This window comes from Misgurnus anguillicaudatus, chromosome 6, assembly GCF_027580225.2.
Source record: "Misgurnus anguillicaudatus chromosome 6, ASM2758022v2, whole genome shotgun sequence".
NCBI classification, from domain to species: domain Eukaryota; kingdom Metazoa; phylum Chordata; class Actinopteri; order Cypriniformes; family Cobitidae; genus Misgurnus; species Misgurnus anguillicaudatus.
In genome coordinates this window covers 13,155,813-13,183,350 of record NC_073342.2, presented here as the reverse complement: position 1 = coordinate 13,183,350, position 27,538 = coordinate 13,155,813, and the positions used below count along the sequence as shown (strand labels likewise).

The 27,538-nt window shown below is 37.9% G+C and overlaps 1 protein-coding gene across 1 annotated transcript; it reads right to left on the bottom strand.

Annotated features, from left to right (window-relative positions):
* Window positions 1-255: 255 nt before the first annotated feature.
* On the bottom strand, window positions 256-25,441 carry accs (1-aminocyclopropane-1-carboxylate synthase homolog (Arabidopsis)(non-functional)). The gene is made up of 15 exons (XM_055192562.2): window positions 24,488-25,441; window positions 17,682-18,313; window positions 14,399-14,458; window positions 10,043-10,113; window positions 9,818-9,887; window positions 9,634-9,700; window positions 8,085-8,182; window positions 4,680-4,757; window positions 4,505-4,605; window positions 4,208-4,297; window positions 3,879-3,924; window positions 3,650-3,791; window positions 3,092-3,234; window positions 1,106-1,259; window positions 256-1,010 (listed from the first exon to the last, which is right to left on the bottom strand). The coding sequence occupies exons 1-15, from the start codon at window positions 25,095-25,097 to the stop codon at window positions 601-603; spliced, it is 2,772 nt and encodes a 923-aa protein (XP_055048537.2). The 5' UTR covers window positions 25,098-25,441; the 3' UTR covers window positions 256-600.
* Between the last annotated feature and the right edge of the window lie 2,097 nt (window positions 25,442-27,538).

The following is a 27,538-nucleotide window of genomic DNA, read 5'->3' as shown; positions in this document are numbered from 1 at the left end:
GTACTAATATGTACTTTTTGGTTACAAAGGTGTACCTTTTTGAAAGGGTACTGTCCCAGTGACAACTATTGAACTTTTATTTCTTAGTGTATTGTGACAGATTTCACATTCTGCGCTGTTTAATGCATCACATATACGATTTAGATCAGACTGAAATAAACAGGCATCTTATAACCTTATAATGGCAATAAACCAAAAACCAATTTGGATCTTGGCACAAGGTGCTATACACAGTGAAAAATAACAAAAACAAAGTTTGGCAATATGAATAAATCTGTATTTGACATTAGAAAACTTTTTTTTGGACCTTACTGAGGAGGACATTTTAAATACAAAACAAATTATTATGATTGTTCATTTTATGACGGCTTTAAATCAAATTAAAGAATAATCTTACATAAGAGTGTTAAACGATCAATCTCGAATTAAAGTGAGAGCCATCTTAAAACACAACTTCTGACAAAAACAACACTTTCATATACTGCTGTGGTGATTCAACACGATCCATTTCACAATCTTGATTGTCTTTTCTGGAACAGAGCTCAAGATTCATTAAAGTAGTCAGATTAACAATTGTGCTGTACCAACTGCTTGTTTACATTACTTTTTGGCTTTATTTAACAGATCTATAAAAACATCCAATTGCGTTGGGTCGTCTCCAGCTGCTAGTTCAGGCTTGTTTTTTTCCAGCCAATCAGACGCGTGGATCTGCTGGCGAAGAGTACCGATCAGAGAGCCCAGACTCTCCGAGCCGATAGAGGATTGGCCGTTTAGAAATACAAAGTCCTTGTCAGCCAATGAAACAGGCTCTGTTTTTACGCACCCCCTGACGATTGGCTGTTGGCTTTGGGTAGATACAGATTCGACTGACGTGTCTTTGGATTCATGTTTAATGTTTTTAAGTTCCTCCCGTCTCACTGACCCATTTGTGTCATTTTGTCTGTGTCCCGTCATCTCACGTGAGGTGGAGCCACGAAGTTCATCCAACGCCTTTTTGATCCTCTGAATACCTGAATAATACGAATGTAAAGTAAATAAATGTACAGATATACAACCTGTTAGTATTAAAGGCTCTATAAGGGATGGCTATAAGATGTAAACATACCTAGCTTCAGTTTGTGCTGTTGATCACTGAAGACGATCCGAAACCAGCCTGGTGACACGCAGCTAAAGGCCTGACCGCAGCTGATGACAACCTTGTGTCTGATGAAAAACCTCCACAAAGACAGCTCCTCTTCAAATGTCATCTCTTTCAGATACTACAAGCACATCACAAAAGAAATCTAGATAACTTTATAACTGAATTGGGGTACTATAACTGAATACTGTGCCTCTTGCTGACATTTATACTGTCGGCTGTATAGAGCCACTGTGATATTGGACTGTGATTACGACACGTTTGGCGGACCGACTGAGCTCCTGGACTGGGCACCAACTGACGGCTCTTATTATTGAGCACCTGCCTATACTTGCGGTTTGCCAAAATAATAAAAGTGGGGTAACCGGTTTTATATTGTGATGTGTATTTTTAATATTGAAATAAAGAATTGTTTAATTTGCATCTTGGTGTCTTGCTTTCTGTTGATCTTTGGTCCGGCCGTTACAATATAAATGCATCGTGTACTATTAAGTTTCACTTTAGGCGTGTTCTCATGAAAGCAACCATCTAAAAGCTTTACGTAAAGGGCATTCCCTTATAAACCATGAAAGACAACTTTGATGTGGCTTAATGCATTTACACAGTGATTTTAAAACACCAAATTCAGCAAACAATTTATTAATAAAAAAATTATGTACAGGCAAGCAGAAGATCGCAGAATAAGAATGCAAAACGCTAAAGGGCACGTTGGTTTCCTTCAATGCAATCGACTCTGGGCTTTTCTGCTTAACCCTACATACTTATTAGTAATATATCATTAGTGCATAGTGAATTTAGGGTATTTATATCACTGACCTAATGCATTAAACCACCTTGAGAATATGCCTAAATTGAAAATATTTATTCTAAAACCCATTCTGAGCGCATCTTCCTCATATTGTTTTATTATTAAGGCAGGGGTGTAATATGGTATCTGCTTGTTCACATCACTCCAAACACATCAATGAAATTATCCAAAAAAAAAAACTCTACGCGACTCGACTCTCGCCATGTAACGCGACTCGACTCTCGCCATGTAACGCGACTCGACTCTCGCCATGTAACGCGACTCGACTCTCGCCATGTAACGCGACTCGACTCTCGCCATGTAACGCGACTCGACTCTCGCCATGTAACGCGACTCGACTCTCGCCATGTTACGCGACTCGACTCTCGCCATGTACGCGACTCGACTCTCGCCATGTTACGCGACTCGACTCTCGCCATGTTACGCGACTCGACTCTCGTCATGTAACGCGACTCAACTCTATTCTCGTCACTTAACGCGACTCTATAGACCCCTTCTCTATAGACCCCCAGTTCACGTCACAGCTGTTCCCACTGTGCATGTCAGGGTCAGAAAAGTCATTACAGCAGAAAATACAACATCTATTCTCGTAATGTAACGCAACGCGACTCTATTCTCGTCATGTAACGCAACGCGACTCTATTCTCTTCATGTAACGCAACACGACTCTATTCTCGTCATGTAACGCAACGCGACTCTATTCTCGTCATGTAACGCAACGCGACTCTATTCTCGTCATGTAACGCAACGTGACTCTATTCTCGTCATGTAACGCAACGCGACTCTATTCTCGTCATGTAACGCAACGCGACTCCATTCTCGTCATGTAACGCAACGCGACTCTTTTCTCGTCATGTAACGCATCATATAACACGACTCTATTCTCGTCAGGACTTGTTTCACCCTGAACAGATTTATTTGCGATATTGTAACAACCAATGTTGCAATGAGGGACTTTAGAGGGAGCTATTGACAAAAATGCAATATAATACATAGCTATATTATAAAAAAGACCTTACAATATAAACTGTACTGTTTTTATTACCTTAGAATGAGCCGTTTTTATCTACATACACAGCGAGTCTCCTTTCATGCAAGTCACTGTCATGTTTCTACAGTAGCTGTACTTCGACCTTTAGTCTTACCTTGCTGAAATCAGCCCAGATAAAAAAGCCAGCATTCCTGTTCAGGAAAGGAATTCCCAACTTTTTTAGCTCTTCTGTCAGGTAGCTGTGAGTCTCTTGCAGTCTGCGTCTGTTCTCCGGGAGAAACTCTTTGTTCAGCCAGTCTAAAAAAAAACATCAACAAAAGCAGTCCATTTGCAAATTTAGACCACTTTGACTAAAAAGCATTTTAATTTGCTGAACTAAACTTTATATTACAAAAGTCTTTTTGGGATTCGTATAGTAAAGCAGTTAAAGAAGACAACACTAAAATCATAATATAAATAAAGTACTTAAATTGCAATATAAAGTACGTTTGAGTTTGAATTACGCTCATATTGTGCAAATATTGCACATTCTGAACCTGCATAAATTGCCAGTTTATGTGGGTTGTAGTAGGCATATCTGGGTTATCCAGGTACTTTTTACCTTTTGGATGCACTAAAGCAGATTGGACATGGATATTATGGGAACTGGTATTCAGCCATAGATATAACAACACAACAGAATATTTGACAAAGCTATAAAGAGGGTACACACCTCTATCTCTGAGCAGCTGGGTCACCTGGTACTGTGTGGGTCCTGGGACCCCATGAAAACAACCCAGATGATCCAAAGCCTGAACCAGATCTTCGTTTTCAGAGTAGACCACACCTACCCGCACCCCTCCCATAGCGAAGTCCTATAAATGCACACAGCATAAAAAAAGTGTAAAACATTCCTTTAGATTTAAGATCAATGCATAAATTTAACTTGACTCTTGTCTTACCTTACTGACACCCCACAAAACGTGGGTTCTTTGTGGATCTGGCAACCTGTTAAAACATTAGTGCAGTTTGTAATGACTGTCACAGGCGATATAACTTGAATTGTCACATACGCAAGAACAGCCCAGTCGAACATTAAAAGCCAGACGAATGAGATCAATTTTGTTTCATTACACACACGAGACAGAGCGACTGTTAATTTTCCATGACGAGTAATGAAGTGTAGTTCTTTTCAATTTCAGCTCTGGGCACATTAGTTCATTTAGCATTTAGCAAAACAAGTAAATGAAAGAGAGGGAAGCGAGAGAGAATTTGTGTTGGTGTCTCTTACCCGTTCAAACTGAGAACACTGCAAAACGCGTCCGATTCGTTGAACACAGAAAGCATGTAAATCTCATCCACAATCACGTGAAGTTCATGCCTGAAGCACACAAGAGTGAAACTATGAATAAATAAGTGCAGACGAGGGGAGACGTTGCTATTCAAACCTAATTTCTCTTGTCAGTAATGGGCAACTTAATAAGGCGTACGAAAACATTTGCAAAACAGTTTGCCATCCGCAGACCTAAAGAAAGCACTTAAAGGGATAGTACACACTGTTTGGTAATTCGGGTTTAGTTTCACTCACATTTTGGCAAATTTTAGAAAGCTGGTCATCTCTTCAGAGGAATACATTTCTCCCAATGGATTTTGGGGGTTTAGTAATATAAGCGCTTTCACATTTAATCCCTAAAAGAAGAAAACATGTGTGAGATTCATACGTTTCTGTATGTGCGTATCTGCTTTAATAAAGAAACAATTACCTCATTCTTTGCCTCTTCGAGAGAGTTTTCCAGTTTATCGACAGTTAGCTGAAAGGGTCTGATATCATTTCCTGTGGGCTGTACCAACACAAACATAAAAAACAAGAAAAAACACTCATGATACACGAACAGAACAGCCATATAAAAATATAACACTAAACAGTACAGTTTGTAAACATTACAAGGTTACACTTAAGGAAATAAGCCTGGAGTATTGTCTGTTTTTGTGTGCCCTTGAACCAAGCAGCTAATAGATGATTCATAAAACAATTCCTTCAAAGTTTTGTCTATATTAAAGGAAAACACCACCGTTTTCAATATTTTACTATGTTCTTACTTCAACTTAGATGAATTAATACATACCTATCTTTTCTCAATGCGTGCACTTAATCTTTGTACAGAGGGCTGTGAACGTGTTAGCATTTAGACCAGCTACTCCTCCCCTCGCTCAAACTTCCGTCAATATTACTGCACCCGAGGTCGAAGTGCTGCAAAGCAGAGTCCTGCAATGGGTTGGGAACCCGCGGATACCCGCATAAAAGGTGTCTAAAACGGGTGGATTGTGACATTCCAAAAATTCATGGGCGGGGATGCGGGCGGATAATTAACTCCGTGCGGGCGGGTAGTAGCGCGAATGAAAATTTGTGCAATATTTGTATGTCTAAATTACCATTACACGTGCAACATTTGACTCATCACGTCACCACCACTGCGACAGTGCGCGACCTTTGTTGATGCTTCTCGTAGCCTAGTTGGAGCAGGAGTTGCATAAAATTTTGCTGTTGATAACCGGAAACGGGGAACGTCTTCTCTTAGAAAGCATTTTGAGACGAGACTTGTAGGAGCACAGCAGAGGTTGTGTAGGTAGGTTGTATTTTTTCTTGTTCTTTTCATTTGTGTATTGTTATCAGGTTCCATAGCCTATTTAGGTGCCGATGGTAGGCTACTTGAACGGCGCAAAACAAAGCGCACTTTAGGCGTTTCATTAGCCCATTCATGACGCTGTTGTGATGTTGAGAGAGGTACGAGATAAAAATAAAAGCACTTTAATTGGAATGATTTTAGCATGTGTGATTTATGCGGGTATGGGTCGGGTAACGGGCGGGTTTAATTTTGATATTATCACAGGTGACGGGTCGGATCTGGTGCTGAACTTTGCAAGTACGGGCGGAAACGGGTCTTCAAAAATGGACCCGTGCAGGACTCTGCTGAAAAGTAAAGCTGCATTCAGACTAGCAGCGACTAGCAGTAGCAGAACAACGCAATGTCATTGATTTCAAATGGAAGCTTGGCGACTTCCGGGAACACGAGCGACATTGACCGTTGGCTACTGGATGTGGCGTGTCCAGTCGCGCTCCAAAGTTGAGAAATGTTTAACTTTATGCAAATTTGAGCGACTTTCAGGAGCGACTACCAATGAGAATGAAGCAGTGGAGTTCACGTCATTCGCATCTCATCAGTTACTGTAGTGGATGGAAAGAATTTGTTTATGATAACCAGATTTAGAAACACAGCAAAGTCGCTTATAATGTGAATGTACCATAAGTGCTCTTCCCCCATACAATAAAATAGTTCTCATTTTTTATCTGCTTTTTATTTTGTGCCACCATACTTACTCGTGTAACTACTCATGTAACAGTCTTTACATAGGAAAAACATGGAAGTGTTTCGTGGCTTTTAAACTCATCCATGTTTGAATCCTAAGGAATGAATGGGGCTAGGCTAAATGCTAACACATTCACGATCCGCTGTACAAAGATTAAGTGCACGCATTTTAAAAAGATAGGTATGTATTAATTCATCTAAGTTGAGGTAAGAACATAGTAAAATATTAAAAAACTATGGTGTTTTCCTTTCAATAATCCAAATTTTGTTAGAAAATACAAAGGCTACTGTTAGTTTATAGTAGTGCTGAGCAAAGATTAATCGCGATTAATCGCATACAAAATAAAAGTGATTTTTGGCATAATATATGTGCGTGTACTGTGTCTAATTATTATGTATATTTAACCACACACACATTCATATATTCATTTCAGAATTGTTTTACTTATATATATACATTTTTTAAATTTATATTTAATATAGAATATCTAAAAATATAAATAAATATATATAAACATGTAAATGTTTCTTAAATACATACATGAATATGTGTGTATTAATTTATACATAATAATTACACACAGCACATACTCATATATTATGCCAAAAATCACTTTTATTTTGTATGCGATTAATCGCGATTAATCTTTGCCCAGCACTAGTATCAAAACACAATCTGTTATCAATAGTGGTCCCCGGATATTTATAACGGCCCGCACATATTACTGTCTCACCCGTACTAAGGGTGGCCTGAGAGGATTCTGGTTTTACTCTTAAATCAATAGTCAAATCCTTTGACATGCAAGTCATCAACCATAGGACCGTGACACATTTCATTATTTTCCAAAAGACACAATCACAATGACTGTGTCATTAGCAAACTTTAAGTAAAACCTGTTTTTGTGTTTGCTTACACAATCATTTGTATATAAATATACAATAGAGGAGACAAAACACAGCTTTATGGGTTCCTGTAGACGTTATCAGAGGACATGAGAAACTTCTATTAACTCTCCTCATTTGAGTCCTATCTGCCCTTATCTAAAATCCAACTCATCAAATTAAAATCAAGACCAAAATCAGTGACATCGGACCACCGATGAAGAGCCACGATCATAGAAATTGCCACGATTGTTTCACAATCTGGGACAGCCAAAAACGTGCAGTGTATCCCGAAGCATTTCTTCACAGAACAAGATATAATTACTAACAACATTAGTTGCAACATTGCAAAGTATACTAGGCATTGGCCGGTATGAGATTTTGGCAGTATGATAACCTTAAGCAAAAATACCACGGTTTCACAGTATTGCGGTTTAGCCATTGCATCACTAAAATGTGTTATTTTCAGACGTATACAAACAAAATTATAATTTTCTTCTTTAATTGTAAATTACATAATTTAATGATTTAATTAATTTTGTGGAAACCCAGCTCATACCTTACAAATGGTATTACAGAAAATGTTAGTGGTTTTGAACCTTGATACTTTAAAACCTTGGTATACCTTGAAACTGGTAACTGGCCCATGCCTAAAGTATAGTTTATTTGACTTTGGTTGACGCATGCACATTGTGACAAAATGCAATGAAACTCCTAGGCTACATACTACAATCTGGTACGCTGTACGCTGGTTTAAAAAAAAAAATCCGGAGAATGTGCATCTCCCTAAAAAATCAACTATACTTTGGCCTTCAGGTTACAGTTCAGGACTAAGCCGGAATGAATACTAATTTTTCTATGATCACAGCAAACCCTTAAACTTCTAACACATGCATAACAAGAGCTTTTGTTGAGCACCTGACTGTCAAGTGGCACATGCCGGAGTTTGACACTGCTGTACATTCCCACGTCCTCTGTTATGACACCATAGAATGGGGAAGGAATGAGAATGCAATCTGTAAAACACACACACACATCTGAGTAAGCAATAAGGTATGAGAGGCTGTGCTGTATCGTGAAGAAGTCATGAGTATGAAGGCACGATGCAAAGCGAAGTGAAGGCAAGCCCTTCAGCCATGACTCATTCACAATACAGCACTAGCCACGAGTGCCTTATTGTTTTTATAAAACGGTTTTAACATAATATAAATATTAAAGCAAAAAAAACCTGCATCAATGCAACTTTCATGAAGTAAAATCAAGAAATACTCCCTGACCGATTGTGAGCAGTGACAATGTTTTAAGTTGCTGAAGTTTAATTAATAGTCGCACATGGGTTCTACACCATAGGCTAAGGGTGTCACGATTTCGATTTAAAATCGAAATCGATCGAAATTAAGTCACACCCTCGAACTGCGAATTAAAAAAAATGGGATCGTCGATGCTGCCACGCCCCCATGTCACATCTGGTCGGCTTTGGTCTGATTTATATTTTAAACACGAGGGATGTATTGCTACAACTCCTTGAAATGCATATAAACATTATTACTACCTAGTGATCTGACTTCGTACAGAGCCCAGCTCTCTGCACGTGCGCGAGAAAGGTGCCAAGATGCAGCGAGTTATATTTAAAAAAAAAAAGGCATAGTCTGGCTCAGCTGGCATGAAACGCATAAAACTGAACAAATACGTAAGGATTACTACTTTAGTTTATGTTTAGAATTAGAACAGATGCGAGAGCGCGTGCACGTGAGACAGAGAGAAGCACAGCTGCTTATGACGCGCTGGATTTATGTCAGAAGTTAGGAGTCCAAAACGCGAAGATATATATATATATATATATATATATATATATATATATATATATATATATATATATATATATATATATATATATATATATATATATATATATATATATATATATATATATATATATATATATATAGACATTTCCTGGAATAGCGTTTGTAATGCTTCTTCTGTGGCACAAATGGGGTTTATGCACGAGAGCGCCCCCTGGCTTTGGGATGTGCCGGGATTTTACTGTAATTCATTCAAATTCATTCATTGAGAAATCGGACAGTTGCATGATTAATCGTTATAGCCCTAATAATGATTATGTTTGACGAGTGTTGCTTTATTAAATATCACAACAATCAACCGGCGCATCGTTCAACGACTAATAAACGAAGCAGATGTCTCATACCAACCAAAAGTGCTCAGCTGAAAAGAAGCTGACAAGCACCTACAGTCGATGTCCGCCTGGTGTTTTCAGCTTTGGTGTATCATAAATAAACCAATCAGAAACAAGGACTAGAACTAACCGTTTTATAATATGATGCACTGGTCTAACTGTTAGTAACGAAGACAGGGTTAAATGTGTAATAGCTTCATAGTATAACGGTGTCTCTGTTTCTGACACAAACTCGCAGTTGTATTTTGTAGTGACCAGATGGTCTCATACCTTCTGGGTCGCAGAGCACAGCTGCCAGAGCCGAGAAAACAGACCCACAACCATTCATAACAACAACCTGTGAGAAAATAAACACGTAAGAGCGCACATACACCAGAAGAGAAAAATACTGATAAGCAAAAATTTGACTGGTTTAGAGTTAATATCATTTTCTGAGGAAAAACACTTAACTTACATTTTCTGCTTTCAGAGGATTTGGAGAACAGCTATAATCAGACAGGAACTTAGCAACTTCCTCTCTTAGGCTTTGGGGACAAACATTTTTAGATTAAAACTTTACCTCAATACAGTGAAACGAAAGTTCTCAGAAACATGGGATTTTACAAGAATCAAATAAGAGATTTTACAGAAAATCAAGCACGCTTAAAAGAATGTGAAATTACAGTAAATGTTGGCTTACAAACTGTGGCCTTTCCAGTTGGGATATTCTAAGAAAGCAGGCTCAATGTGAAGCATATCGGGTCGGGTCAGCTGTTGTGGAAACCAATAATTAATTTGCATAATCTTACAATCTAAAATAACAAAACTAACAACACCAAATTAATGTCTTAAGTAAACCACACAATTTAACGTAGTGGTTCTTAAACTGAGGGGTGTGAGATGGAGCTAGGGGCCCCAGTTTGGTTATTTTTTTAAAATACACTAAAGGAACAGTATGTAGGATTGTGGCCAAAACTGGTACTGCAATCACAAAACTGGTGGCTAATAGACAACATGACAACATAAACATCAGTTGAGGGCTGCAACTCCACTTTTGAAATGACAATATCCTGGCCGGACCACTGCTGTCAGTGATATAAGTATTTGAAATGAAAATTATTTCTTAATGTCTAGTGACATATCAGGGCCATTTTATGATTAATTGATATAAATTTCTTACATACTGTTCCTTTAATGTATCAAAAGTTCTGTGTAATTAAATCTCAGAAAAATACAGCTACTAACCAACAGCACTACATTATATCATTAAATATGTTTTGTTTAATTCAAATTCTAAGTTTGAGATTATTTAATTTCACAAATTTTCTTTGGGCGGCGTAAAGAGATGCACCGACCCTATGACGGGCGCAAGCCAAAAAGTTTGAGAACCACTGATTTAACTCATTCACCGCCATTGACGAGTTATCTCGTCATTTATGAGTTCATATTTAACTAATAAATATGCCTTTTTGGACGAATTTCAAAGTGAAAGTGTAATACCGCTTTTATCCACCAGATGGCCCAAATCGAATTTATCAAAAACGGAAGTTAAAAAGAGTTAATGATTTTTTTTAACTGCCTTTATGTTTGATAGTCATTCTGAGTCTGATCTCTAACATAAATTCCTTTACAAAAACGCAATTTTTTAAGCTTTTTGCTCAAAATGTTGTATTTTTGAAAAGAAATATCCATATTTCAGTGGTTAAAATAAGTAGAAAAAGTAAATATATAATGAAACTTTTTTTCCCCATTTTGTTTGTTTGTTTGTTTGTTTGTTTATTTGAAAGCAGAGGGTGTGTTCTTTAATTTGATATAATTTGTATGTTTATATATTTATAGAAAATGATCTTTCCTGCAAGGAATTTTGTGAAAATTTTGTTAAAATCACAAAAATGCAGGTGGGCAACTTTTCTCAAAAAGGCTGGCGGTGAATGAGTTAAGCTGTCATTTATGTCTATAGTACAAATAATTTGCCATAAGTTATACGTTTTATAGGGCTAGGGGTCAAAAAAAATAAATAAATCACTAAGTATACTGTAGGAGTGTTTTCAGACCTGTTGAACGATTGCTTTGTTCCGAAATCATTCGTATTAATACGAACACACTGAACTTCTCATGAAAACTTTAAGCCTAAATCACAACACCTGCTTACACACATGAATTTGTTCTTATACTTGTTCTGACGTTAGTGAATTTGAAATGTTTTGACATGAGCGGCTGTGTGCACGAGGTTGGTAATTTAAAACACGCCCAAACCAGCTTCATATAAAGGTTTTCAGCAGCGCAAATCCACATAAATTTTAGAGAATTTTGCCATAGAAGCAAAAGAGTTTGAAAAGAAATCCATGATGATATTAATTATCAGTAAAGTTTGCATTATTTGGGAGGTTTTGCTGTCGCTGGAGGAAGTATGTGTCCACCGGAGTAACATGAAATAAGTACTGGATGTATTATCAAATATGACATTTAATTAATAGGACAGAGACGCAGATCTGTATCTAAAATAAAACAGACAAGAGATCAAGTGATTGACTTTTGGACTTCTCATTACATTTACATGATGGTTACATTAGGCATTAAGCAGACACTTTCATATAGAGATTTAAAAAGTGAGGAAGGAAAGCATGAAAATTTGTCATCTTCTTTATATGTAGAAAAAATAAGCAATTATAAACATTATAATTATAGCCCAGTATTTGATTATAGTGTAGGTGATTATAGGGGATTTCACGCAGATACGTAGTACTTCCACTTTCAGCGATCTTTGTGCATGTCCACTTCCGTTGCATCGTAATGCCAGTTCTGCTGGTCCAGATTGAACAGAAAAGTTGTTGAAAAGGTAGGTAAAGGAACGATGGTGTAAAAGTAAAAGTGCAGATAATTGGTTGCAAAATGTAAGGAAGTAAAAGTGAAAAGAATGCACTATAAATTCTACTTTAGTTAAGTACAAATACATGGAAAATTTACTTAAATACAGTAAAGAAGTATTTGTACTTCATTAACTTACTTTACACCACTGCCTAAAAGGATGTTAGATACCTAACCTAACTGCGCCTGAAGTGGACATGCACAAAGTTGACAAGTCCCGCCCACAAAACTCGGTAGCGTGATAATCCCATATTGCGAACGGGTTGTTTTTAGGGTTGTTAAATTTTTGAGTACATTTAGAAGAAAATTTGATGTGAAAACATCCGTATGCACATCTCACAAACATATGTGTGTACGCATGGTTAATGAATGAGACCCAATATTTCCAAAAGGACTAGACTTTAAGTCACATGCCAGTAAACTATCATTTAATTGGTCAGAGTGCATCTGTTTATTTCTGTTGATTCCGCTCAAAGTTGTCCGTCAGGATGGAATTATTGTGTGGCTTTTTGATAACTGCGGTTATATTACTTCATTATTGGGAGCAGGAAACAAAACATCTTACAACATTCTTACCATGTACCTTTTGCGAAGAAGAGCAATTAAGACATTTTATAAGGAACAGGTGCGCTTTGGTTTTGAATGGTGTTGACGTGCTCACCAGAGTTCGTCACCAAAATGCTATCAGGTATGTTAAGGGTTAATAAAGCAATAAGACAGTCTGTTCATTGGTTCGTTGGGTCGGATTGCTTTTGCACTTATAGCGAACTGCTCCAGAATTCATTTGGAACTGGGCTGAGACCACCTCATCCAGGCGGTCTCGGGGTGGTTGTTTTGGTGCGGATCAGAGCGCGATTGTCGTGTTCACATATGCCTACACACTTAAAACAACACCACAATCAGTGTAAGTTTACACTAAATGCGTTGTCCTAGAATACACACATCTGTGATATTATTGGAACAACACATTTTGTGTTACTTTTTACAAACTTGTGTTTTATTTGAACACAAAATGACACATGTTAAATAGCATAACACAATTTTTTTTTAAATAGCTTAAAGGATTAGTCTATTTTCTTAAAGGAATAGTCCAGATAATTTACTCGCCACCATGTCATCCAAAATGTTGATGCCTGTCCCCGTTCAGTCGAGAAGAAACCACGTTTCCTGAGGAAAACACTGCAGGATTTTTCTCATTTTAATGGACCCCAATAGAGCCCAACACTTAATACTTAACTCAACACTTAACAGCCCTTTTCAACGAAGTTTCAAAGGACTACAAACGATCCCAAACGAGGCACAAGGGTCTTATCTAGCGAAACGATTGTCATTTTTGACAATAAAAAAAATATATATATACACTTTTAAAGCACAACTTCTCGTCTAGATCCGGTCGTGATGCGCCAGCTGACCCCACGTAATACGTCATGACGTCAAGAGGTCACAGAGGACGAACGCGAAACTCCGCCCCAGTGTTTACAAGTGTTGAGAAAGAGGACCGTTCCTACGTTGTTGTATGTCAACTGATACTGATTAATGTCTTTGTGGCGGTTTAAAATGGTCCGCAAATGTGCGTTTTATATATGCAACACGTGACCTCTCTACGTCACTACGCATTTACGTTAGGTCGCGCTGGACCGGACCTAGACGAAAAGTTGTGGTTTAAAAGTACATATTTTTTATTTTTCTTGTCAAAAATGACAATTGTTTCACTAGATAAGACCCTTATGCCTCGTTTGGGATTGTTTATAGTCCTTTGAAACTCCGTTGAAAAAAACTGTTAAGTGTTGAGTTAAGTATTAATTGTTGGTGTCTATTAAAGTCCATTAAAATTAGAAAAATCCTGCAATGTTTTCTTCAAAAAACATAATTTCTTCTCGACTGAACAAAGAAAGACATCAACATTTTGGATGACATGGTGGTGAGTAAATTATCTGGATTTTTCTTTTAAGAAAATTGACTAATCCTTTAACACAACAAACACACCAGGTTCCAAAACAAAGGCTCAGGTCTGAAAACACCCTAAGATTATGAGTAGCATAAGACTGTATGCTTGCCTCATTAAGCACCATAAATATCATATGTGTTATCAACCAAGTCCTCTCTACCTATTATGGCACCGTATACTGTTTATTATTTCTTACAAATGCTATTCGCTCATAAACACTGTATGAAAATCACTTCTCACCCGTTTCTGTAGAAGGTCAAAGCACAGCTTGTTTTCGCTTGTTCCCATGTTGATAATGCCCTGAAAAAGACATAAAACCACAGCATATTACAGCACAGCAGATGCTGGGTAAACAAACACAGCACTACCTAAGTGTTTTAAAATGAGAAAAGCCATACAGATTTGCAGCTACATTTCCAGACGGTCTCAAACAGGCCAGCTGACAGTCTTGCCTGGGCCCGGGACAAGATATCTTAGAGGGCCCCCCACCCCTTACTTTTTACTGGTAACAAGACATTTGGCATAATCAGATTCAGGACCCTCGAATATTGCATATTATACATTGTATAAAACATTTAGTTAAAGGTGCAGTGTGTAATTTTTAGAAGGATCTCTTGACAGAAATGCAAAATAATATACAAAACTATATTATCAGGGGTGTATAAAGACCTTTTTATAATGAACCCTTATGTTTTTATTACATTAGAATGAGAAGTTTTTATCTACATACACAGAGGGTCCCCTTACGTGGAGGTCGCCATTTTGTGTCGCCATGTTTCTACAGAAACCTTTAACGAACAAACTTTTTTTACTAAGTTGTCTCTGACGATGACATGTTTTACCGGTGGTGGCTACTGTAGCTTCTCTATGCGTTTCAAAAGCGAGGGGTGAGTGGATTGAGCCGTTGGTTGCAATTTGCAAGCTCACCACTAGATGCTTCTAAAATTTACACACTGCACCTTTAAATGTAGTACACTGAAAAAAAATATTCATTGAATTTAATCAATTTTTTAAGATAAGCGGTTGCAATCAATTTATTTAAGCTACATTTAAACAAAAAAGATTAGTAACGTAAAATAAAATATAAAACTTTTGTTTAAATGTAGCTTAAATAAATTGATTGCAACCACTTACCTTAACAAACTGATTCAATTCAATGAATATTTTTTTCAGTGTACTGACACTGTATACTGACACAAAATATCATAATCACGTATGAATTATGAACAGACTATTGGAAATATAAGTAAAACAACTTCAGCTAATAATATGCCGTGTTTGGACTAAAAATTGAATAAATATTACTCCTCTCTTTAGAAATTTGAAGTAAACATATAAACTCAATCAAAATTTCTCCAAACATGCACGCCTTTGAACCAAAAGCCCAGAGGGATATTATTTTGTAAAGAGCTTTCATGATGAGCATGCATTGCATTTTTCTCAATGAATGCGACTGAGGGTAGAGCCCTGCATTTCAGCCCAAGCCCGACCCGACCTTTTTACACCCCTCAGGTCGGGTTTCGGCCAATTTTAACCTCACAGCTGATACGCGGGCGGACCTTGAGCTTATTTAGGCTTCTCCGTCTTTTTATATTTTTCAATTTAATTAAAATAACATTTTGACAGACGATGATTGCAAAACAAACGTAGTAAGACTTTTAACCTATAGCACGAGTCCGCTATAAGCACAGCCAGCCACACATTTACAATGCAGCTGTTGCGTATTTAACAGCAGTACCGCAGCGCACCGGGAAAAAATATTAATGGAGGACTAAAACCTTGGATACTGCGCATAATCTATGCAAACAGCATCCAATACATAATCTATATATGCATAGCGAAGTTGTAAGCAGGTTGCATGTTTATTCGGTTTCATGTTTATTTCGTTTCGTTTTGTAGCTATAGCCCTTTTCATTTTTATATGTCTGCCCCCGTTGCAGCTGCGAGCAGCAGAGCAACCTGCCTCCGCTTTTAAAAAATAGTGTGTGCAGATAATAAACGTTTAAACTAACACTGTGATATGCTGGAAATATATATTTTATGTAGTTGTTATTATAGACAAGTGAAGTGTTGATTTGAGAGTTCAATTCATCAAACATGTCGTCAACTTGCTGTCGGCTGCTAACCGCTTGTTGGAACAAACAAAAATACTCTAAAATGTAAATTAAAAAAAGAAATATAACTATTTTGCCATTTAAAACAAATCTGAACTGCTTTAATTGCTGCAAGAGTAGTACAGCTGTATAAGGAATCTGTGCAAGGAGTTATTTTTTGCTATTTCTGCGGATTTCTTTTGCAAAATCTATGCGGAATTTTGCACAATAATTAAACATGTTTTAAGCACATTAAGCACATTCATTTGAGAGAATGTGCGCTGTGAATATTACAAAACAATAAAATATTTTATAATTACATTTTATTAAAGGATTACCCTGAATTAAACTGTACCAACATGAACCAACAGATAATGAACAATGTGCTGTCACGACCATAGAGTTTTATATAAAATACATATATTACTGTCTACAGTGTAACAGTAAAAAGAAAAGGCTTCTCATTATGAATGTAGCCTATATCAAGATAATTTCATCTGTTTAACAATTTATATTTATCTTGTAAACGGATTTGAAATAATAAATAATTGTCGCGTCACTTAGCAATAGAGATCTCATCTCATTATCTTCTCCGCGGTAAGTTTTATTTCAAATTCAAGTTTTACACAATAAATATTAAATAGTTTGTGCTTTCTCTCATAAAAACCTCACAGCAAATAGCACATACTTCTAAACACACGCGATGCAGTGACTATATCTGCGGTCACAGATTCCTAATGGGGAGAATTAGGAATTCTATTTTCCTCTATTTTTCTCTATAAGGCCTATATTTTCTTCTTTTCTTTTATTTTCTGAGCACCGGACTTGTGCTGAATCTGACCGGACATTTTGAGCGTACTGAACTTCAAATCAAATGAATAAAATATTTTCTTTATATTTAACAATTATTCCATAGGTTCCAGTTCTGGGCCCCCCTCTAGGCCCACCCCCACCCTGGGCCCGGGACAACAGACCCGTTTGTCCCCCCCTGTCGGCGGGCGTGGTCTCAAAGGACTTTTGGCCTCTAATTTAGAAACTAGCAAAGTGTACCCCTTAAATCCAAGTGCATTTTGTTTAGTGAAGTCCTATTATATATGAACAAATGTTTGGGAGTTAACTGCAGCCACTTTGGGAAAAAAAGGACGATTTATCTGTAGTAGTAGTGGTAGTAGTATGCAAATGACTGCAGATGGGTAGTCGACAGTTTCAAGCCATTTCAGCAATGTTCTGTTATGGGAAATGCTATATCTTATCTAAACGTTTTTTTAAATCCCTTTCCCAAATTTTTAAGGATGCTCTAATAAGGGACACGCACATACCCAGTAAACAGGGTCCAAAAACCTCTTAGAGTTTAAATCTAATTTGGACATGGAAACGTTTGAAAACACATTATTAAAGCATTTGTCATTATTGTTTTTAGAGAGACTAACATTAGGGTTTGTGTTCCCGTCGTATTTGTCTGCATGATACTGATCGTAGCCTTCCTGCAAGATACCCTTTTGCAACCGCATGCTGTTGCCACGGCGAGACAGGTATGGACTGTTCTGGGGTGTCTGACCGCCCCAAATCACGCTGGGCACAGCTGGTGTTTTGGCACTGTCGAATGCCAGCTGTGGTAGCATGGTCTGTAACAAGCTGGGTGCAAGCAGAGGGTTTGATGCCTTGCTGGTGGAGGCTCCCTGGTCCTCCGTCGCACGAGGGTCCAGAACTCTGCTCAACATGGACATCATACGAAATTCGTGTTCTCGCTCCTCCTTTGCTCGTCTCTCCTCCTGCTGTTCCCTGCGCTCCTCAGCCCGCTCCTCCTGACGCAACCGTGCCTCCTCCAGAGCGAGGAAGCGCTCCTCTGCTGTCTTTTGCCAGGTCAGATACCCGGCCAGTGCGTTCGACAACGCCCCGTCGCCGCCTCGTCCCACCCTGCGACGCTTTCTTTGATGGAACGATCCGGAACTTCTGTGGCCTTCTTGGTCGCCATGGCTACCTCCATCTCTGATCGCCATGGGAGCAGTTGCCGGGGATACACCAGCACCGGATGAGCCAGTCATATTCTGGTCACTAAAATCTGTAATGATATCGCAAACGAAATGATTGTTTAATATCAAACATTCGACCATGAATTATAAGAAATAAGAATGTCTTATGTATGTAAAAGTGTAAGGCTTAAACATGCATTAAAATGCAGTAAAGTAAAACTTTAAAGTGATAGTTTGCTAAACATGCCAGCCAGGTTTGCCACAAGGAACATCTGTGGTGCAGAAAGCAATGCAATAGATGGCAGAATAGTGCCAATCGTAGAGAAATTGAATTTCAATCCAGCTGGCTTGAATACTGCAATAATGATTTCGCACTGCTAAAATGAACAGATCTGCCAAATAAATATGGATAATATTAGCTAGAAACTGTGGGCCAGTTAAACAGAGCAATTCAACAATGCATTGCTAAATATTGTATTGACTACTTTGAGCTGTGTTTCTAAAACAGGGGCCGGGGCCTATAAGGGGGTCTCAATATGACATTAAATGATTTAGAATTAGACCAAACAACATAAAAACAAGTTAAAATTAATTTCTGTTTTTTGAATCTTTGGTTATTTTGAATCACAAACATACATATTTCCAGTTATGACTAGGGGTTTTCTTATACTGCTTAAAATTTGACAACCAGATCAACTCGGTGGTGAAATTCCGATGTCATTAAGAAGTGATTTTAAACTTTTATGTTTTGTTTATAAGAGTTTGAATGGGTTAGCTCCTTTTATCTAGCTGATCTTCTTTAGGTAAGCCCCCTAGGTCCATGGACCAATTTTTTTTGGTGGGGCACCATGTGCACAGCTCACAAAAATGTATGCATACACAGACATCAAACGAAATATTATAGAGCTTTCAGTCTTTTCCATGGCACTTGCATAACAATTTGAACACCCCTGTTTTCATGAAAAAACCTCCAAAATAAGTGTTGACTTAAAAACCTATTTAATCGGAATAATTACATGCATCATATTTAATTCAATTCAATTTTATTTTATTTATATAGCGCTATTCACAATAGTTAATTGTTTCTAAGCAGCTTTACATTAATAGAAACAGTGAAAAGCACAGAAAAGCGACAGATAGCACAACATAATACACGATAGCATAAGCAGTTAAATTTGCTGCGGCTATGACTCAACATTATAAGCGTGCATATTACTAATGTAACGTCTAGAAGAGGAAGCTAAGTTAAGCCCAAGAAGGCTGCCTCCCCGGGTTAAAAAACCCCCTAGGAGAAAAAAAACTTGGGCTTTTAGCCGAGGAAATAAAAAAGTCCTAGGAGGGAAAAACCCTTGGGATATAAACGGATAAGGAGATTAAGCGGAGATTTACATCTCAAATTAGATTTTTTAATTTTTTAAGTTTCAATAAATTACTTGTTTAATTGTGTCGTTAATGCATGTTGCACAACAACTGCATTATCCTATAAAATTAATGTAATTTTAAATCCATTAAGTATATAAACAACGAAAATGACATAAGCTATAGCCACGTGATTGATGTTTAATGTTCAATAATGATTTTAAAAATTGTAGATAAAATTATTTGAGAAAACGCATTATTGCTTTAAATTTTACCTCATATGTGAGCATGTGTGATTTTGCGCCCCCATGAACTCTGGCGAACGTTGGCGTTGTACCAAGATGAATCTACTAATATAACGTCGAGACTGTCACATTTTAAATTATACATTTTCTGCACAGAGGAGGTTAACTGTACATTACCGTACTGGGGCTTGGAAAAGTTGTGAGCATTTCTTACACGTTTTAATTCCTCAGAAAGCAAAATGCAGCAGCAACAACAGCTCTTGAGCGCACTCAGACACTGATGACGTCTGCGAATGCGCTGACTGCAGTGCCTGCCACCAGAATAAAGTCATGTAACACGATCAAAACGCCGGCAAAAATCTCCGAAAAGTGACAAGGATGCAGCACAGAATTGATAATATTGTGCACATTAAACAGATTAAAAGAAATATAACAGATTAATGGACGCTTACTTGATTTTGAGGGTTGCATGCAAAATCCATTTGGCAAAAAAAAACAAAAAACAAGGGGGCACGTGCCCCCTCAGTTTGAATGGGCATGCATGACGCCTCTGGTCCTAAGGTCTGTTAAAAAAGGGGTTCTCTGTGTTCCGAGGACCAAACACAAGCAAAGGGGTGATCAGGCTTTTGAAGTAGCTGCTCCTCTGCTATGGAATAGTCTGCCACTCCATATAAGATCTGCTCCTACCTTAGGTTCTTTTAAAAGCTGTTTAAAGCGGTGTAACCTCTGCGAGTAAAGAGGGTTTTTGTCTGTTTACATTTTATTGTGGTGTTCTTTTTATCAGTTTTCCCACACCTTAGTTAACTTCAAATTCAAGGACCTTCAAGGACTTTCCAGGTTCAATACCCTCAAATTCAAGGACTAAATGTGGGGACACATTTCAAGTGAGAGCAAGGTAACATTGTGTTCCCTTTTAAGATACATTGTTACAGTTCCCTTTCGAGGGAACTTGCGCTGCATCACTGCGTTGACACTTTGGGGACGCCTCCAGGGGTAAGTGTACCTGAATGTGTATATCAAATTCCAATGGTGAGGCTTAACGACAAAGTCAGGGTGACGCGGGAGCTAAGAAGTATATCGCTATCTGAAATATTGCCAAAGACGGCGTTACAGGGACGCAGGAAGTATGGCAAGGAAGACGCAGCGTCTCGTTCCCTTCTCAGGGGACAACAGTTACATAACCAGAGATGTTTTCATGTGTCAAACACAACTATGCAAAAAAGTATTTTGGTATGAATCAACATTCGCATACAGAAGATAAAAGCATTTAAAGTGAAGCATGTGTGCTTAAAAAGTCTAGAATTTTATGATATTATCCTACACTACACAGGATATGGATTTTTTTCCAGAAAACTTCTGCATAAAATAGATTCAAGCACTTTCAATGACCTGTATATATGTATGTTTGTATATTTTCAAAAACTTCCCAGGGCCTTGAATTTTTTCTGCCAGATTCACAAACTTTCAAGGATTTCAAGGATCCGTGGGAACCCTGTTTTATGATGTGTTTTGTAATATTTTTATTATTTATTGATGTATTGTGTATGGTTGTACAGCTGCTGCTACTGCTGCTACTACTACTATGCCAACCTTTTGAACATTTTAAAAATTATAGGGTGGAAAATTTGACCCTGAAGTCGGTAAGGTTAAGATTCACTGATTTAGACCAACTTTTCATGTAAGACCTCCACATAAAACGTATTCATAACATTTCAAAACACATATCACCTACAAATAACAGCATCTAGAAACAATACTTAAAATAATCCCTAATAAAAACTTTTTTGTAGGTCACTTTGGACGAATGTTAAAATGTCAAATAAATCTTTGGTGTCCCCAGAGTGCGTATGTGAAGTTTTAGCTCAAAATGCAGGTTTATTGCAGGAAAATGCAGACAATTTATTATAGCATGGTAAAAATTGCCATTTTGTAAGTGCGAGCAAAATTGTGCGTTTTTGGGTGTCTTTTCAATGCAAATGAGCTGATCTCTGCACTAAATGTCAGTGCGATGGTTGGATAGTGCAGGTTAAGGGGCGGTATTATCCCCTTCTGACATCACAAGGGGAGACAAATTTCAAATGACTTATTTTTTTACATGCTTGCAGAGAATGGTTTACCAAAACTAAGTTACTGGGTTGTTGTTTTTCACATTTTCTAGGTTGATGTAAGCACTGGGGACCCAATTATAGCACTTAACCATTGAAAAATCAGATTTTATGATACGTCCCATTTAAAGCATCTAAATGTACTTTCCAAAATAACAAGGTTCAGAAGTTTAATGTGTTTAGTTAAAGTTTAGTTAGATGTGTAAATAATTGTTCAGGGCTCGAAATTGCGACTTTAAAATATATTTGGGAGCATTTGTGCGACTGCCCATTTTGTTGTGACGCGAGTTGATTGTGATCCTGCGTGCTGTCGCTGTCCCAGGTTCAGTGTTCTCTCCAACGATACATAACCAATCAAATTTCACCATTAAGTTCTTGCGTTTAATGAAGACCGCAGATTGGCTAATATGAGCGTCAGTCATTCCTTGTTTCAGTGAAGCGCGGAAATGTGAAAAGACGAACGCGTCGCGAGCATGACGACAGCGAGACGATTACAGCCAAGGTTATTACTGTTTCTTTGACGACGATCGGGATTCAAATGTAACTCCACCACCGGAAAATACGAGTTGACGTTAAACCTTTCAGAGAGAGTGGCTTAAAGATTTCGAGTGTCTATGAAAATGTAACTGTTTACTGTAAATCCTGTAAAACGGTGTTAATGGCGGAATCAAAACATTTTAAGCGCCAGACGTACCTTGCTTAAACATGGCGAAAGTGCCAAAAACACAAGACGTGTCATGACAAATGTGTTTATTATTGATGGAGACACCGACCTGTCTGTCAGTGTGTTTAATGGTGTATGTGCGCATGCGCTGGTGAATGGACATTCGACAAACATCCTTGTGGTCCATGTTGCTGTGGAATACCACAATGCTGATGGTATGTTTTTGTTGTATTTTTTAAAACATTGCCTATTTAGTAGTAAAAGCATCCTGGTAATGCAGTTATCAATACCAATATATATTAGCCTTCTATATTAGGGTCACTTTTGTAATGTCACAATTAATCAGTGTTTTACGTGTGTGCAAGATTTTCTATGAAATCTTAATCATGTTACCTGTAATTGTTAAATTATTATTGCTGCTATACTATTTCAACAGCATTTGGATATTAATTTAGGAATTTATGCAGCAAAAAATAAAATAAAATAAAATAAAATAGAAGACCAACTTTTAAATGCTGGCCATAGGACGTGTAAAGCCCGGTGGTGGTGTTTTATTTTTAATAAAATAAATCTATTAACATTTACATTGTAGTTGTGGTGCTTTTTAATTTTTGGATGGATGCGCCTAAATTTTTGCTGGTGCTCCTAACTCTTTAAAGTTGGGAGCCGCAGTGCTACCAAATAAAAAAGTTAATTTTGAGCCCTGTTGTTGTTATGTAGGCCAAGGGTTTTTAAACTGGGGTCTGGGGATCACCAGGGGGCTCCAGGCGGCCCAGAAAATGTAACATATAAAACACAGAAAAAAATATCAAGTTCATTTATAAGGTATTTATCTATAATTTCTTGCTAAAAAAAAATACAATTTTAAATAATAAATATAAATAATATATTTTTTTTTAAAGTATTTGCTTTGTTTTTTTCTTCTGCACTTTTCTGCAAATTTTCCTTGTAAAGCTGCTATGAAAGATTATTTCTTGTCAAAATTGCTGCAGTGCAAATAAATAACTTAGAATTAAACATTGTCTTCAGGTTTATAGACCGTTTCAGCAGTAACAACATAAACAAGCGGCTGTCGCGGTCCGCACGTAACTTCCGGTAAACTCCGCTAAAAATAAATAACAACAAAGTTCTTTAAACGTAGTTTATTTATATAACAAGCAAAAAAACAACACATAGATTACCTAGGAAACCAAAACATTTGTTATTTCGATGAGGCATTTGTTCAAGAGATCAGTTTAGCAACTAGTCAGACCATTAAAAAAACGAAACCGGAAGTAAGGTTCGGATCCAGACGTGTATCATGTGCATCCGATGAAACCGTCTATACATCCAGTTTTACTGTAAGTGAAGCCAAAATTATTTTCGTTCTACATAAATATGTTAATCGTATGTATGTGTATGTATGTATGCACATATATAAGGAACATTTGCAGAAAAACGCAGTAGAAAGAAACAAAGCAAATAAAATTATTCTGCAATGTATGTATCAAGAAATTATAGATAAATACCTTATAAATTAACTTGATAATTTTTTCTGTGTTTTATATCTTACATTTTCTGGGCCACCTGGAGCCCCCCGGGTGGTCCCCAGACCCCAGTTTATAAACCCTTCAACAACTTATGCTCTCTGCTTACATTTAAATGCACTATGGTGTATTTAACACTAATACTACAATACTGCATCATACAGTAATACAATAACACACATACTGTATTGCATGATCATGGTGTCCATACTCCAGTATTTAAATAGTTCTCCAAAGAATACAGTGGCATTCTCATGGGACCCATTTAAAAGACCATACGTCATTAACGTGCAAATCAAAACAAGGTAGCACCATGGTATGACTCCTACGTGTTTGTTATCGTATCACAAACTGTACACTATACCTGATGGGGAACACACAACGTGCGTGTTTCCCTGCTCTCCATCCATGTCCTGGTCCTGTTGGTTCTGACCGGCTTGTTTGTGTTCAGCATTGGCCTCATCATCATCGTCAACAGGTCCGAACTCGTACAACATCTCGGGCGGGCCCGCCGCTTCATCATCCGAGCTCATGACCTCCGTTTTGATCTCCAGTATCTCAGATGATCTGGGCGGGTTAGACGCGACCTCTGACCCGACCGCAGCGTCTTGGACCCCGACCGCTTGGCTCGTGACCGGACCGCCCCACACGGGAAAAGTACCGGAGGAGGCGGCGGAGCGGTTACTCTGCGCTCTCTCCATAAGCTCATAATAGCGCGCGGATCTCAGCGTCTTCTGTTTGTACTCCAACTTTAACTTCTTGATCTTCTCTCTGCATTGATCGCCGGTCCGATTAATGCCTTTTTGTCGAAGGGTGTTCGCGATTCGGTTGAAAACGTGCTGGTTTCGGAGACAGGTCACCAGCTCGGTTTGGACCGTGACGTCCGACCAGATTTGCAAAAGTTCGAGCACTTCTGGCTCGGACCAGTTGCTGCCGCGTTCATACTTTTTACCGTACACGTGTATTAAATGCATCGCGGTGATACGATTTGTATTAACTTATAGTTTTGATGTTTGGTTGTTGCTACAGTGTTCATGCATGGATACGGCGCAGCGTTTGCTTAGCAGATGGTAAATGCATGAAAACTAGTTGCTGTTTAACATGTGATTTACAATCATCCGTCATCTAAACCGTGCACCAATACATTACCCGAACCGGAACGCTCTAAATCCTTTATTTTTCATCAACAATCCTAATCCTTTTTCAACCCGACGCTTTTGTTCTTTATTCAAAGTCCTGGATACATCCGGGTTCACGGCACATGCGTGCTTTCCTTATTCCGGGATAAATTTGGACCGTGACAACAAAGAACGGCGCTGCGCATGCGCTGAAAGATGAACGTGAGGCAGGCAAGGGATCAGAGAGCAACTCAACTGTAACATGGACGCGCCCTCTAGTGTTTATACTAGTTATTTGTTAGGCATTGAATTTTGTTTGCATAATGTGTCAGTGCTGTTTGATTGGATTAATGATTAAAAAGTAAGTAAGATTAATATTTTTTTACACAATCAACATGCACATTTTTGCTACAAATTAACACTTAAAGTTTGTTTGTGGGATACCGTTTTCGTACAATTACACCGAAAGTGAACGAAGTACAAATGTTACAACTTACCCCAACTGGGGTTAATTGTAACAAACAGAGGGTTTGTAACACGTGCTAGAAAATGTTGTTTAAGCACAAATAATTCAATAAAATTCTGTCTATATACTAAAGGTGGATATTGTTTATATATCTGCGGCTGCCTGTAATAAATAGATATTCACACATTCATCCTTCATCTAACCATAATTGAGTTTTTGAAAGGGCTGCACAATTCAGACAAAAAATACAATTGTCAGTTACTTCCCCTGGTATTGTATTACCAGTTATCATTTTGATTAAAAGTATTACATTGTTTTCATTTCATTATCATTGTATACCTCCTGTGGCTTAATTGTACCACTGTGTGACAACTAGCCCCGCTGTGTAAAAGTGTTTTAATCCCAGTCACCTGTTACTAGGAGTTGCTGACATGTTTCAAAATGGTGTTATGTTTTAGGTTACAAGACAGTGATTAAAATAATATAAGGTTAGATTTGGTGACTTACACACCCAACTCAGAAACTGAAAAAGGCACAAGAAGAATACTTTTTTTTCCATGCCTTCAAAACACTCTTTGTTCAATATCTAACTAAAAAAACTTTTCACAAATTCACAGGGGATCATCTTCTGACAGTAAGAAAAAGACAAAAGCACAGATTGCTCAACTGTATAAATATTTAAAGTAGCCATGTTACAATTAACCCCTTTAGTTTGTTAATTAACCAAGTTAGTTTATGCCTGCTCACCCCTATCTTTAAAAACCTTTAGATACAATTTTATTGTCATTGCGTAGTACATATACATAGCAACGAAATGGCATTTAGCATCTCCCAAAGTGGAAATGGTACAACTGCAACTGAGCAAGTGCAGTTAAATATGAAAAAAAATTATCTAGAAATACAGATTTTATTATATACATCATTGTGTGCAGCATTACCACAATTCAAATACCACATGGGTCAAAACACAGTATTCGTTTTAAATATACAGCATCTAAAAATAAAACAAAACTGTTTAATTACATTAAGGGAGAGGAACCAATAAGATATTCTCACCCATTTATGATGTCACCACCGCTGTGAAACAACAGTACCAAATTTAGGCAATTTGTCTAATGCCACCAACACAAATCACTTGGTTAATCTTTTTCATTATATATATATAATATTCCTCAGAGATTTTGGTCCATATTGACATGATAACATCACGCAGTTGCTGCAGATTTGTCGACTGCACATCCAGTGCACGAAGCTCCCGTTCCACCACATCCCAAAGATGCTCTATTGGGTTGAGATCTATTGACTGTGGAGGCCATTTGAGTACAGTGAACTCATTGTCATGTTCAAGAAACCAGTCTGAGATGATTGGCGCTTTATGACATGGCATGTTATCCTGCTGGAAGTAGCCATCAGAGGATGGGTAGACTGTGGTCATAAAGGGATGAACATGCTCAGAAACAATACACAATGCTCAATTGGTACTAATGGGCCCAAAGTGTGCCAAGAAAATATCCCCCACACCATTACACCACCAGCCTGAACCTTTGATACAAGGCAGAATGGATCCATGCTTTCATGTTGTTGACGTCAAATTCTGACTCTACAATCTGAATGTCGCAGCAGAAATCAAGACTCATCAGACCACGTTTTTCCAACTTCTACTGTCCAATTTTGGTGAGATTTGTGAGAGCCTGTGCGAATTAGCCTCAGTTTCCTATTCTTAGCTGTCAGGAGTGGCACCCGGTGTGGTCTTCTGCTGCTGTAGCCCATCCGCCTCAAGGTTCGACGTGTTGTGTGTTCAGAGATGCTCTTCTGCATAGCTCGGTTGTAA

Excerpts from the sequence above, each read along its gene's own strand:
- accs (XM_055192562.2), bottom strand. The coding sequence starts at position 25,097 with ATGCATTTAATACACGTGTACGGTAAAAAGTATGAACGCGGCAGCAAC. Across the intron at positions 14,459-17,681 it reads ACGGGAACACAAACCCTAAT|GGCATTATCAACATGGGAAC; the intron begins GTTAGTCTCTCT and ends TGTCTTTTTCAG. Across the intron at positions 10,114-14,398 it reads TTGACCTTCTACAGAAACGG|CTGACCCGACCCGATATGCT; the intron begins GTGAGAAGTGAT and ends TTTCCACAACAG.